The 15,707-nt window shown below is 47.1% G+C and overlaps 1 protein-coding gene across 4 annotated transcripts in view; it reads left to right on the forward strand.

Moving 5' to 3' along the window:
• The window catches only part of ARHGEF7 (Rho guanine nucleotide exchange factor 7), a 908,392-nt gene that overhangs the window by 875,687 nt on the left and 16,998 nt on the right, over nt 1-15,707 (forward strand). For all 4 annotated transcript variants that reach the window (XM_085622182.1, XM_085622181.1, XM_085622184.1 and 1 more), the window contains one exon: nt 11,427-11,481. In XM_085622182.1, the coding sequence (XP_085478308.1) occupies nt 11,427-11,481 (55 nt within the window). The remainder of the gene's footprint in view (nt 1-11,426; nt 11,482-15,707) is intronic.

Consider the following 15,707-nt stretch of genomic DNA (forward strand, 5'->3'; position numbering starts at 1 on the left):
ACCGGTCTTGTGGGAATGGGAAGCACAAAGAGACCTGTGAAATGGGCCTGCATGAACATCAAAGGAGGAGGAGGCAACCCAATCAAAAGAAAAGAAGCGAAAAAGAAAACCCCAACCAACAATCATAACGACGAAAACATTCATTGAAAGAGTTCACAAATGTCCCAGGCAGTCTGCCTGTGGTGAGACGTGGAATGGATAGCAGGAGCCCACGCTACCCCCCGCCTCGGGGCCAGCCATATCAACCAGAGGATTCTTACCAGCATGCAAAGAACAAGGGAATCTGAGATATACGGCACCCAAGAAAGGCATAGGTCAGTCTGCGGGGTTGGAATCTTCTGACAGGGCCCGAAGGACTGCTGAGCGTTCCTTGGTGATTGCATCCGAGTCTGGATGGGAGTCCAGTGGCGAGCCACCCACTTTCTGCCAGCGGTTGTTGTCATCTCGTCGGTTGGAGATAGCGGGCCCCACCGGGCTGTCGTGATCAGTCCCCGGGAGGCGCAGGAGAGAATTGGCTTCTTCCAGAGAACCGATCTGGCGGAGTCTGCCCTCCCACTTAAAAATGAGTCTAAATGGATGCCCCCAGGAATAAGTAATGTCTTTGGAGCGGAGAAATGCGGTGATGGGCTGAAAATCTGGAGGGTGGAGGCAGCTAGGTCCTGGAAGAGAAGATGCCTGCAGGAGCGGAATTCAATAGGATGCTTGGACCGTGCCTCACGCAGAATGCGTTCTTTAAGCTTGACGCATGTCAGGATGTCGGGTGGCGCAGCTGTCGGCGACCTCCTGAGGCCTACTCTGTGCGTCGGGTCAAACCGGATCTCCTGGTCTGGAGGACCTCCTAGAATGTGGCGGAACAAGTCCTCGACGAAGACTTCAACGTCCTGCGCCTCTGCTCCCTGAGGGACTGCCCGGATCCGGATATTATTTCTGCGGGAGCGATTCTCCAGGTCCTCGGTGTGAGACTGAAGGTTCAGATGCTGTTCTCGCAGTCGGAGCACCTCCTGCTGGAGCTGGGACACCTCTTCATCTCGGACTGCCGTCTGGTTCTCTAGATCATCTACTCGCTCACCCACCGAGTCGTTATCCTTGCGCATCTCACGGATTTCGGCAGTGAGGTCCTTCTTCATGGTATGGAACTCCTTGGTAAGGTCCCCGAAAAGAGATTCCAGGACACTACGAATGATAGACCCGTCGGGCTCCACCAGCTCTTTCCGTTCAACGGCTCCTCCAACGTGTACCATGTTCTCTGTTCCTCTAGACCCTGCTTTGAGTAGGAAGTCTTTGACCAATCTGTCTTTGCGGCCTCTTGAAGCTGCCATTTGTAGGAGTCCGCACTCCCAGACCGCCACCTGGAGGATGCGCACAGAGGTTGCCCATGGCGCTCAGCGTAGTGGTACCTCGGTCTGGGACTGCTAGAGGGTGGTCCCCGCACCCGACTGTGGCCCAGGGAAATCTGCCCCACTCCGCCCTCGTCGCCGGCCTCAGGTGATGAGTGAGGACTCTTAGTAGAGGTGCTGTCCCGGAGGGGGGCCAGGGAGTGTCCAAAGGGGAGACCGTGATGTACCGCACCCCTCAGCAGTGACTCGCCACCTATAGTTGTGGTCACAAGGGCCTTGCTCAGCAAAAGGAAAGGTGTCCAACTTGCCCCTCTCAGTATCCAACAAGGTTTCACCCACTGTGTAGCAGGGGCTGCAGCAAGGCCCTCCTGCTCGAGCACCCCAGGGCCTCCAAATGCGGCGCAGGTTCTCTGCGGGCAGCCCCAGAGCAATTAGGGGGGCCTGTCAGAGTCCAGCTCCACACCGGCGCTGTGTTCAGAGGGTTCAGGCGTGGATGGGCTCAACCCACCCTATGTGAAGTGCGGTCGGCTGCCGGGGCGTGACAGCGGGTGATTCGTGTCAGCTAGCCCAGGGGGGCGTGATAGTGCTGGAGCGGGGGGGCCCACAACCCAGGCGTGTTCAAAGATCTGCCGCGCTACGTCCCCGCTCACCTTGGTGCCACAGCGGCGATTCGCTGTCTGCCGCACCTCCCTGCTGGTAGACCGGAGGGGCAGGCGGGCACATGATCCAGTCCACCGATAGCATGCCGCCTCTCGCTGTGCGAGTACGAGCCCCCGATGCAGAGGCTGCAGACCTTGATGCCGACGGCTCGCGGCAGGCGCAGTGGGTGTCGGAGTATGGGCCCAACACCTTAGGCCCGCCCACCTGCCAGAACACACAGATGGGCCACGCTCCGCTGCCGGGGCGCTTCGGCGACGTCAGCACTCAGGCCTGCGCTGCCATGTTGACACCGCCATGAAGCGGTACCATGCGGGCCGCCGTCTTCATGGCGGCACGGAGTCAGGGCTGTTCAAGCCTCCGTAACCACAGGTGGAGCTCAGCAGGGGCGTCCGCAGGCTGGGACGACAATCCTCATCACCCCTGCTCGTCGCCGCCGCTGGTCAGTTTTGGGGCGCGCTCAGCCACACACGCCTCTGGCACCGAGAGCAAGAATCTGGTGCTCGCCCCGTATCGTGGTGCAGTGAAGGTGCCAGGAAGGATCACAAACTCAGCGCAAGTCTGAATCCGCAGGTAAGGTCGCGCTGTTAGACGCTGTGTAGGCAAGGCCCGGAGTGTTAGAGCAAATCAAACACTCACCCCCTGAGTGGAGTGAGCTAAACAATGATGATGGATTAAACCCAGATCAGTTGACTGGGAGTGAGTGTTTGATTTGCTCAAACGCTTTGTCCGTTATCCCCTTTGGTATCGCTTTGTTCGCCCTAAGTTGGCAGGGTATTCCCAGACGTGGGTCCCTTGCTCCCTTTGCCACGGGATTCAAGATAGCCTGGCTGATGACGGTTATGAACCCGAAACCGGTCCCAGGATGCTTGTTTCCGGTCCAGGGAAGACATGGCTTGGCAGTTCGGGCTGGACTGTTCCCATGAGGCACAGGGTCAGACTGATTTGCATATGGCCATGCCTGAACTGGGGTGGTGCAGTGAGCTAAAGAATGATGATGGATTAAACCCAGATCAGTTGACTGGGGGTGAGTGTTTGATTTGCTCAAACGCTCCGTCCATCATCCCCTTTGATATCGCTTTGTTCACCCCACAAATCAAGGCACATATATTTACTACTCTTTCACATGTGTCACAGAATGGCCAAAGGACTATTCCACTCTGTACTTTCCCCCATTGCAAGTGTTGAGTCAATCTTCTACCTCAGCTTTCCCCGACACCCCCACACCCCCTTTTTTCTTGCCCTCCTCAACACTCGCACCTATTACACTCCCTTCCTCAGGCTGCTCTCCTGCCTCCAGGTCTCCTGCTGCTTCCTTGATCCCTTGAAGAGCCTCGAACAGCCCCGTCCAAACGCCCTGCTCCTCTTTCACCATATCGTCCGTCATAGTCATCCAGATGTACTTTTCCTCAGCCAAGGCCCACTCAACTGTATCCCTGCACATAAGGGCCACCAAGGGAAATCTCCAACAAAGCCACCGTATTGCCGTGGCTTATTAACTATACCCAGAAGGTATCCTCTGGGTGTCTCTGCAATCACAACACCAGTCACCCTCTCCACTCTGTCCCTTACTACCATCCAAACGCACGCACCATCGGACACAACCAGGCCAGATTAATAAAGGAGTCCCTATTGCTCCACATCTCAGGCCTCTCTAACTATTGACTCTGTGCCCTATTACATTAATCAGAATAAGGATTGAATTCCACAGACTGTGAAAGGTTAATTTTCTCTTTAGCAAGACACTACAGCTTAGATATAAATTGCAGAGCAGAACTCTTGTTTTAGGTCTTCCCAATCCTCTTAGGAAAAGCTGTGTTACCGGACTATCAGCTTGAAATCTGTAAAAAGGAAAAAGATAACTACATGCAGAACTCTATTGCAGCTGCTACAGGGCTGGTCATCTTCCTGTAGAAGTTGCCAAGTATTGATATACTGCAGGAAGTTCAGCCTCAAAATGAGTATAACAAATTGGGTTGAGGAGGGTGAAATTACCATTCAGGCAAAAACCACAGTTCCAGTCAGGGTGAACCACAAGACGTTGCTAAATTAACCTGTGCTTAACCGTCTGGTATCTTGGCACAAAGCAGCCAGACTTACCTTAAAGATAATGTGTAAAATATGTATGTAATACACAAAGAGTAATAAGTGAAAACACAACACAAGAAAAATTCCAAACCAATTTGGAAAAATGGAGTACATTTTAATAAATAAAATGATACCAGAACACAAAACTCCAATTAGTAGAACCAGAGAGATGCAATTTCTATGTTTTAGGTAGATATAGGTTCTAAATGCACAGTGTCACTCCCGGTCATATAGTAGTGTTAGCCCTGGTGAAAGTCACAACTTCAGGCCTACCACGATGGAGCACGTGCAGGCTATCCCGACAAGGTTAGTCCAGTTGAAAAGATTACCTTCTCAGAGCTGGGCGCAAAGGGTTCAGTTTGTTGTGGAGGAGCGGGGAGAGCGTTGTGGATGGTCCTTGCTGTAGCACAAAGAGCAGGGTGGGCAAAACAGGCTGTTGCTAGAGCTTCACATTGGTTTTTTACCTCGTGCTGATGTTGCTATAGTGTGATTATGCAGATCTTGCGTTGCCTGGTTTTCCTGGGGGTCGAGATAGCACGTAGTGTCAGGTTCACCAGAGCTTCGAGTTATCTTGCCGCAGTCAGAAGTCAGGATTTCACCTTTTGTCACTGGATGAGCTCAACTGATGCCAGCCACTGGTACACAACCTGGGGAGGCACCTCTTGGAGATCAGGAACCCACTCTAGAAGAGGCCACCAGAGCTTGGGTAGGTCCAGTTACCGGTCAAGTGTAGCAGGTCAGCTGGGCTGTTGCAGGGAGGCCTCTGGAGCTTGTTGTGTCCCTGGAGCTCAGACAGGAGGTGTCCAGTCTTCCTTTTCAGAGAGCAGGACAGGCCTGAAACAGCAGGGCAGTTCTCTGGTACAAGCAGGGGCTGTCCTCCATCTGTAATGTCCACCGGTCCAGGAGTGTACTAATGAATGGCTCTTGAGGTTCAATATTTATACCGGGTGCCAGCCTTTGAAGTGGAGGAGATTCTCTATACTACCCCCACATCTGGTTCTGGAATGTTCTTCCCTTCACCTGTCAAGGCGCCAAGAAGTCTGGGGTGGCAAGATTAGTGTCCGGTTCCTTTGTGTGTGCTGGAGGCAAGCCCTTTGAAATGTTGAGTGGGACAAAGCACAGCTCCACCTCCAGCTGTCCTGGCAGGATGGCCTGTGCTGCCCACACCTACTTCCTTTTATGTCACTGTCTTGAAGGAATACACAATCCACAGCAGCCGAGCCATTCAAAGTCATGTGACCCAGGATACTGGCAGAAGGCACAAATGGTTAGGGCAAGAAAATGTCATCTTTTTAAAAGTGACAAGGTAAGAGGGGTTGGGCGCGTTTAACGTCAGCGAGGCTAGGCCACTATAAATGTCAAATGAACAGGTGCCAGTACTGACTGAAGACAGAAAATGTATTCAATTCGGACTAGTCTGATTTATCACCTTAAAGGATAAAGATATACAACATTCGAAACACAAAGAACAAGGTGATCTCCTTACTGCTGTGGCGGTGGGTATAGGTCCTAAGCGTGGCTGGTCCAACGCTTGCTATATATTCTCTTGTGTCTTTGGATTCATAGGTAGTCTGGCTCCTACTTGTTTGCAAAATAGAATTATAAAACTCAAGGAAACTCCTCAAGTTGCTGATCATGTAAACTTTTAATGAGGAGATACTATTCATTGCGATCACCTGCTTCACAGCTTGTGTCAGGTAATTGGCCTACATTGCCCTGCATGGCCATTGTTTAGGGTACCATGTTATCTACTATGGTTGAGATAATAGGAACACAGATTCTTTTTGTTTCAGTTATTGAGTGCCTTGAGGGGTTTACTGCACCTGCTAGTAAGAGCTGGGACAAGAAAGGAATTTAGGAGGTTATGGCAAAAAAAGAGCTAGCTGAGCTATTTTGTTATAAGGTTTGACAAAAATGTAGTTTTACACAATGGAACAAAAGGGTCCAAATTCAGCTCAATCCAAGTAGGCATTTGCATTTTTATTTTCATGGAGAAGCTTTTTTTTTTCTCCTTTACGAAACAGACCTGTCATATCATACGCATACAAAAGCATTCTAAAGGTAATCAGCTCAGTATCGACACTTTGAGATTGCTTCAGACAAAACACACCTTTTATATTTTAAAAACAAAAACAGAAAACATTGTCATTTACAATGTCAATAGCTCAAAATAATGTCATTGCAAGACCTATTGCATTGTAAATGCTTGTTTTATTTTAGACTTGGCCATCTCAAAACGTATATCGTTCTTCAGCTGCACAAAACATTTGCACAATGTTTGCAAAATTCCTCTTCTTTGGTGAATCCATTTAATTTGTGAAACTGCCTTTTTAGGACCAAAGCACAAAAACGCACTTCATTCTCTGCATCAACCTAACATATGGTGATCTTGGGCAATTCACACAGTTTATGGCCCATTCCCTGTCGAGCACAGGATAAGGTCTTTTCACAATAAAAAGAGCCAGCTACATTGTAAAACAATTAAACAATGCTTGGTTTTCACTTTGATGTGTGAAACATATGCTTTATTTATGACATCTGTGGCAAATCGTTTTGGAGAGTTGGATAGGTTTAAAGGCACTTTTTAATGAAAGCTTTTGTGTTACGTTTAGCAACACAATAATTATGTATTCTGTCTACAACTGTGCCCTTTACGGAACACACATTTCTGGATATAAAATATTTCCTCAATTGTCCTTGCAGGCACTAGGGTCATGATTTGAATGGTGTAGCCCAAAAGCTCCTGAAAACCCACTGAACAGATTATTGCTATATTTTATTACTAAGCAAGCAGTCACAAGTGCAATTACATTAGCAAAGCCAATACGTCTCACATAGGTAAGACCTATTGGCCTCTATCGGGGCTTGTTAGCCTTGGCTTCTCAAAGGCAAAGCTGGGACTAATCCTTTCAAAACACAAAAGTATACTTTACATGCACAAAAGTGTTTTTTGCGTTTCCCATAGCTATTCTATATAACGTAGCACTCACAGTAACACAACATATTTGCCTAAAGAACACACTAACAGAGGTGCAGTTGCAACATTTACCAGTTACTTTGGCCACTTTGTAAAAAAAAAATTGTCTGCATAGAATTTACCACATGTAATGGGAGAACAGAAGTTCGTAAGGCAAGTACTAATGCACGCACAAGTGCGGCTTATTCAAGTGAGCTCTATAAACAAGTTGCAATGGTATGTTTCTTCTGTATAGTAACCTACTACATGATAAGTATTGCAAGAATTCACCCAACAACCTGTGAATACGGTTTAAAGGGCAGGTGTGGCTTGTTCACACACCAATAAACACTTGGGCCTGGGATGTGTATATGCATACACAAATACACACACATACATATGGTCATCTAAATATTCCTTTCGGATGTATACCCATGGAAAAATTGGGTAGCAACAGGAGTGATTTTTCTGCTCCCAACAAAACAAAATGGAAGCGTCCAACCCACTGGTCTCTTGTAGGTCAAAACATAAACTGTCATCCTATTGTGGGGGTAATTCACCCATATCGTCTCCGAAAGCTGGTTGACGTTTGTCAGAGTGTGATCCAAAAAGTTGTCTGAGTACTGGAGTGCAGCTCCTAGGTGAAGGTAATATTTTGTCAGTCGGAATGAACCTGGTCTGGGTGGGTCAGGCCTGTTCTAGAATACATCATCTCTCGAGCTCGAGATAAATTTGGTCTGGAGTCAGACAAGGCAATAGGAACAGCGTCCTCCCTTGGTGGTGTTTGAGCAAGTGTCGTGGGGAGAACAAGCGTTTATCTTGTGCTGGGTTAGAAGTCTGTTCCAAAGTGAGAGCCGAACCTGAAATGGGCACAGACGGTTCCAGAGGACGGATCCGGTGGTTGTGACCCGATTGGAGCCCTCCGCGGATCCATGGGACCTGAATGTGCACCAGAGGGAGCTAAAAGACTGCCAATGATTCACAATATGGCTTCTCTAAAAGCCTCAATCTGCTGAGACATGGCTGATTGCCCCATAAATTCAGGGTGCATCGGGATCAGCGGCAGAATCAACTCATTGACGAGGTACTGGGCGGCATTTTGACATCCTCAGGACTCGCAAGATTGGAACAAGTCAAGCTTGGCCTTTTTGTACTTCTTTGTCTTACTCAGAGTCTTGTACCATAACTATGACCTGTCGCGGAAACAGGTCCATGCCATCTACTTCAAGTGGAAACAGGACTTCCTGCTGTGCTTGGCAACATTCAGCTTGCTTTGCATTCCTGGATCTCCTTCAGATATAAGGGCACAGTTCTTGCGTGACTTGAGTCGTAACCCCAACCCAAATAAAAGGAACCCACCTCAAGAGCTCTGTCACAGACATCTGTTTATAACAGTCCCTACTAGGTTTAAAACATGTTTTAGGATGGGACGCATTCACTTGCGCACTGGAAAATAAGAATTTTGAGATAAACCGGGAACAGATGAGAAAAAAATGTTAGGGGATAGCTCTGGATGCACATACAAAAGTGCAGAAAGAAAGGATCTGGTGTCAGCCCTACAGGAGGTATAGGTCATTTTGATAAAAGGAGCCATAGAGAGAGTGCTAGGTACGGAAATAGGGACTGAATTGTACTCCTTCTATTTTCTAGTGTCAAAAAAGGATGGAGACCTTTGTCTTATTTTAGATCTTAGACCTCTTAATTTTAAATGCTCACCTTGACCCAGGTTCTTTCTACCATGGATCAAGGAGACTGGATGGTATCGTTGGGCTTGCAGGACACCTATTTCTATGTTTCTTACTGCTCACCCACAGGTGCTGCTTCCAGCTCAGGGTGGGCCAGGAGCATTTTCAGTTTACAGCCCTTACTTTCAGCCTTACGAGTGCCCTCGGGTGTCCACAAAAGTGAAGGTAGTGGTCACAGCATATTTTCAGAGGTCAGGCATACCAGTCTTCCCCTACTTCAAACGCTGACTGGCGGGCATGCCACATTCAGTCATGGATCACCGGCAGACGATGGTGAACTTTCCAACATCATTGGGGTTCCATGTGTTGAATTCACACCTGACCCTTTCTCGGAATCTCATGTTCATCACAGCCATCATGGGTACTGTGCACTTTCTAACCTTTCTTCCAGATCAAAGACTCCGGGAAATCGGTGTTTCAGCTTTGGTCCTGGGCCTCAGTGAGAGTGTCTCTGAGGCTTCTTGGCCCGCTTGACTTCATGCATCCTGCTTGTTGACCATGCCAGATGGCATATGCAGGCACAGCAGTGGGATACGAAGTCTCAGTACGCCCAGCACCAAGAGAACTTGCCAGATTCCATATAGGTTTTCGAGGAGAGGGAGAGAGGTCTGCAGCAGTGGCTACTTGACTGCAATTGGACCTGCAGCCGATTCCCCTCCATGCCCCACCAAGAGCAGACGGGGGTAACATATGTATCACTGTTGGCTGGGGGGATCATTTGGGAGAGGTGGGTATCCGAGGACTCTGGTATCCAGTGGAAAACCAAATTCCTATATCCATATCAAACTCCTACCACCCATGAAAGGGAGTCGAGTTCCGGTTCTCAGGCACAACTCCACTGCCATGTGGTAATGCAACATGCAGGGCCCGGGTCCTGTGCCAGGAAGTCCTCAGTCTCTGGAACTGGCCGAATTGTCAGGGCATTTCCCTGGTCGTGCACCACTGGCGGTGTCTTAAGATGCCGGAATGGACAAATTCAGTTGGTGATGCCTAGCAGATCATGACTGCCAGTTACACCCAGAGACTGACACAGGGTGTTTTCCAGCAGTGGTGAGAACCCTGGCTCAATCTTTTTGTCACTGCTAAGAACATGCAATTCTAGCACTTTTGCAAGCTGGTGTTCCAAGAAGTCTGTCTCTTGGAGACTCATTTCAGCAAGAGTGGAGTGCAGGGCTTTGGTATGCCTTCCACTTCTGCCTGTACTGTCTCCAGTACTGACGATCAGGAATGACCTGGCACAGCTTATCTTGTTGGCTCCAGATTGGGCCAGGATCTGTGTGGTATCCAGAACTTTTGAGTTTGAGCATCTGTTCTCCAATCCGGCTACCGCTTCAGAAGGATCTTCTGTCAGAGCACCAGGGCAGGGTCTTGCACCGGTACCTGCACAATCTGCATGATGATTGAGCAGTGGCAGTTGACTACATTTGATCTCCCTCCCGAGGTAGTGCATCTCATCCATGTAGGCGGGTGCTGGGCCACATTTTTGGCCTGGTGTGGCACCCATAATATGTACCAGTTGCAAGTCAAACAGTTGTATCTATTGTTGTTCACTTTGTCTTTGCCCAGCAAGTTCTTGCCTTGGGCACTGTTAAAGGTCATTTGTTGGCACTTTTTGCGTTTGGCGGACCAGCCGTCTTTCTTTAGATCACCTTTCTGGTAGAGTCTCCTAACCACAAATTCCTTAAATGATAGTATTTCCTAGGTGTCAGACTGGATCTGGAAAATCATGAGCAGTACCTCTGCACATTGGTTGGTGGCGTTGATGGCTCAGTCGACATGTTTGCGCCGATTGTGAGTGTGCGGTGCCTCTATAGGCACCCACTCCAGCGAGCTGACATAAGTTCCGTTCTTTCTGCGCCAACCCAAAAGGGGCTACATTTGAGAAAAGAGGTAAAATTAGATTAAGGATACCTTGTAATTATTAGTCGTTTCACTGGTGAACATCATTGTAATATTAATTGTACTAAACACTATGCAAGGTTGTAAACTGTGTGCTTTTTATGTCACTTTAGCTTTACTATGGTAACAACATGGAATTTTACCTGTGAGCTATATTGTAATAAATATGTGCAATGTAGAATTATTGATGGGTAATCGTAAATAATGGAGATATTGTACACAGAGTGGCTCTGAGTGAAGTCGAATGGACAAGGGCGAAGCACAAATTGTCTGTGATCAGAACCCAGAGGTGAAAAACATCCCCTTTATTCACATTTTACCCCCTTATAATTTTGTCAGGTATTGCCCCCAAAATCATCAGCCTCTGCTTTCAACTGCTACACGGGGCAGAGGAGTAACGTGAAGAGCCATCCATAACATGGCCTCTCATCCATGACCCCCTTGACCCAACTGAAGAAAATAAATTTGTAAAAACTCCTCCTGCCTACCACCACTCCATCCCCTGTTGATGCTGCCCCCCTTCCCTCTTGAAACTGAGTATTATAAGGCCTCATTTATTTTCTATGGCTTTACATATACTGATTCATATTCGAATTGTGGTTCAAAACAGCATTATAAACATTTGCCCTTACAGGGGCAGTCGTATTACATTTGTATGCATATTTTATAAAGACACTTAGATTTACAGAAAGTGCTGTGATAACTTTAATTCATCTGACATTATTTTTTTTATTTTTTTCTTAGGAGCCTTGTTGATACAGTATATGCCTTAAAAGATGAAGTGCAGGAGTTGAAGCAGGTATGCATCTCATCATGCAACCTAAATATGTCTTATATTTTATTTCCCTTGACTTCTATGACATTTCTTGTGGCTTAGCGATTTTAGGAGTAATTAGACACATTGTCGCATATGAAATTCTTTTGTGCATATGTCTGGTTAGGCTCTCATTTTGTAGGGTGTTTTTTTTGTGCATGCTTTTGGAGAAAATATTAACATCGGTGTTGAAAATTGTGTTTTGATAAACTCACATTTTAGTATTCTTCATACAAGTATTTGATTTGAAGGTTATATTTTCTGGTTTTAGTCTCCAAGTGCTTCCAGTAAAATGGGGAGGAGGTATTGCTCCACAGATCAGGGATTTCGTCCTTTTAAACTTATGAATTCTTTGTTCAGAACATAGCAATACATATGACACTTTTTCCAAGGTTTGTCAATTTCTAGAAGACCCTGTGTGAGTTCATCAAATTTTGAATTATGGAAATATTGTAAAACTTTTGTGTAGTAATGAACCGTTCTATATCCACATCTTCCTGCAGGTTCCTTACCTTATGTGTTATTTTTTCATGCTTCAGATTCATCAGGAAAACTTCTCCCCTGCAATCTTTCTCCAGTACAGTCCGGTCCTGCCAGTTGGTTTCAGCCGTGTCTCTAGTATGACACCCAGGAGTTTTTGAACAGGCTTACACAATGGCGTCACTTGCTGTTTTTCTGTGCCTCATTGAGATGGTTTGTGGTGTTCCCTGAAAATCCAGATACTGGAAAGATGAGAACACAAACTCCTTCTAACCCCTGTGCAGGTTGACACCTTACATTTTGCTATGCTGGATCTCTTCAGGACCGCTACAGTTGTTTCTGCGTCACCCCCACAAGGGGTGGTGGGCATGATCTGGCAGGTTTGGCAATTCTGACAGCTCCCACTAACACTGCGCCTCCATAAGCTGTGGCCCTGGTGCCCAAGAACTCAAAGCCTGCCAAGGCACACCAGTCATTCTTTAATCAGAGCCTCCTTTGGCACCAGCACAGATTCCGTCCATTAGGTAGTCTACAACACTGCCCTCAAAGCCATCATTGTTGGAGGAAATTATTTCAATGATGTATCCATGGCAGAATAACTTCCTAGGGCTCAGAGTTTCACATGGAAGGCAGAATTGTTAGGCTTTTACTTAGTGGCTCTTGCAATGCATGATCAGAATTAGGGCTGCACAGAGTGTCATGTTTTGGAGGCATTCCCCTTAAATGAGTGAGGGTGACTTTTCTTAATCTAAATATACAAAATGTGAGTGGCCTAGGCACTTCGCCTGAAGGAGACATTATTTATCCCGGTGGCCCCCTTCAGAAGTTTCCTTTTTTACAACTGTGGGACAAAAAGCAGCCCAAGTCTTGGAATTGACCTTACCCTCTGCAGAAGTGAAGTCTAACATATTGACTGAGATTTTGCAACCCTCCTCCTCAGTGGTGGACACCTTGCTTCCATTTAACAAGGTTGTTCAGTCATGGCTGCATGAGAGAAACCCTTCTCAGGCACAGCGGTTCACAGGCACATAACCAGATGCCAACGGCCTACTCTGTGGGACCCACAAGTATTGACCTCTCACCCGTACCTGGAAAGTTGGGTAGTGTAAGCATATTCAAAACAAAACCCAATTGGCTTTCCTATGACACCCCCGGCAGAGAGTTGATTACATTTTACACTGTGGGCTGCAAGATATTTTCTTCCAGTAGCCTAGCCTTCCACACTGCAAATGCAAACTGCATTATTGTCTGATATGTACACACCCTGTGGGAACTGCCAAAGCTTACCAGATCATACAAAGAAGCAGTCTACTGGTTTGGTCGATGACATCTTGTATGCCTCTAAGCAGATTCTAAAATGTAATCTGAACCCTGCAGCTCAATCCATGGCTCTTCAGGAGATGTCCAAGGACCTGTCCTATGGTGAGCGGCTGTTCAGAAAGAACACTAGATTACATGAAAAACAGCAGAGCTACTGTTCACTCGCTGGCCCAGCCTCAGCAGTGAGGAAATTGCACCAGTAGTGTTGAAAGTTGAGGCTGCTCCAGGCAGTCCAATCCTGGCACAATCAGTATTTCCAGCCAGTCCTGTGCTGGCTCTGCTGTTCTCAAACCTGCCTGATTCCTTTCCCCTGTATGCCACCATTTTATGATGGGTGGCGGGGGGTTCTACAGTCTTTCACTGATTTTGAGGGGAATTACCGCAACTAATCGGAGGGTTATCCAGGTAATCCACAAGGGCTACATGCTACCGTGCTCCATCTCCCTGACCGCCCTCCTTCCATTAGGATGAACTCTTTGCCACACATCAACATTTTGTAGGTGGAAATTCTTGCCTATTTGAAGTCCCTCAAATTGGAGGTTTTGCTTTGACATATATGTGGTACCTCTGAAAGAAAAGATTGTGTGTTTGTACTCCCATTTACTACTTGCTCCTCAAAACAATGGAAGTTTGAGATCCATCCTTGGCGTCTAACTTTTGAACTTGTTCATTTGGCAGAACAAGTTCAAAATGCTGTCCATGAGCCAAGTTGTCTTGGCCCATGGATTGATTGTGATCACTGGATCTCCAGGACACCTCTCGTCATCTTCCAATCCTCCGCACCAAGATATGTTACTTGAGGTTCACCAAGGGGTCCCAGCAGTATCAGTTCATGGTTTTCCAGTTCGGACTGATAACCATGCCGTGAGTTTTCATTAAAAGCAGTGCCTGTTCTGGCTGCTTCACTACAGTTTTTAAGAGTCCGTGCATTTCCATACTGGTTAGTGAAAACAGAGTCCCCTGAGCTAGGAACACTACAGTGTATAACAACTCTCCTCCACGACTTGGACTTTGCCTTCAACGCTTAGAAGTCTCACCTGACCCCAATGCAGAGGTTAACCTTCATAGGTGCGCATGGAGGCTTTTCCTCCTCCTCAATGGATCACATATATTCTGGAGGGAATTCTAATGCTTTTGACACATTTATTTATTTGCAGAGTTTTATATAGCGCTGGCTAGACCCGGAGGTATCAAGAGCGCTTTACATGAGGATCAGCAAGTTACATGTTACAAAATTACGTCAGTTACAGGTGCCAAGAATAAACATAGGAGAAAAACAGTGATTACACAATAACAAGAGATATTAACGCATAAGCTGGAAAGGGAAGGTAGCCACAGGATCACGGAGGGAGGAGGCGAGGAAGGGAAGGAAACATAATAGGGGAGACGAGGAAAAACTGTCTAATTTCACACATGATCCCAGTTATATCTGCTTGACCTCACTGCCCCTTGTGTCTTACTGGTGTTTCACAAAGATGGTGGATTAGGGCCCTCAAGTGGTGCCTGTGATGGTAGAGACTCCAATATCAAACAAGAATCTCTGCTCGTTCTGATCCCTCAATCAGTACATCTGGATATGCACTGGTGAATGTAGCCCTCTAACCTCTTGATGAACTGTCCTTCGGTACCCGAAAGCACAGGCAACTGTGGTCATGAATACCTCCTCACTGGGTTAGGGTGCCCATCTGCTCAAGGCCTTTGGTCTGTCGGAGCAGCACATGCACATAAATCTTCTGGGTCGGTGGCCGGTCTGCCTTGCCATGAGGACATTTCTTCCTTCCATCTCAGGGAGCAACATTCACATTTGTTCTGACAAAACCACCGCCTTCAGTTATGTCAACAGTCAGGGCAGTGTGGGGACATGGACTCAGTGTTCAGAGGTGATTCGCTTGTGGCAGTGAACACACCAATGGGATGTTTTCCCAATAGCTGTTTGTCTTGTAGGCTCTCTAAATGTGATGTGAGCGCAGATGCACTCTGCACTCTTTAGCTGGAGGATCATGAATGGGTACTTCACTGTGAAGTGGTGGAACTGATCTCCAGACTAGGGCCTCCATTCATAAATTTCTCTGCCTAGAAATGTAAGTGTCCTCAGTTTTGTGCTATACACTTAACTCACTCTGGTTCCTTAACAAATGCCTTCAGGTTAAGCTGGTCTTAGGACACCTGTACATTTCCACCAATTCCAAATTATGCACAGCTAATCCTAATTTCCCCAGATTGGGCATGGAGAATGTAGTGAACCGATCTTTTGGCACTTAGCAACCTCTTCCTCACGGGATGAGCCTACTTTAGCAGAAGGATGGTCACCTCCTCAATTAAAAAAGCTGCAGCTGCACATGTGGACATTCTGAAGAGGTTTTTTCATTACATGTGAAGCCAAGAAACCCACTGCAAAACCCATCTACATG

This window comes from Triturus cristatus, chromosome 8 (genome assembly GCF_964204655.1).
Source record: "Triturus cristatus chromosome 8, aTriCri1.1, whole genome shotgun sequence".
In the NCBI taxonomy this organism is placed as follows: domain Eukaryota; kingdom Metazoa; phylum Chordata; class Amphibia; order Caudata; family Salamandridae; genus Triturus; species Triturus cristatus.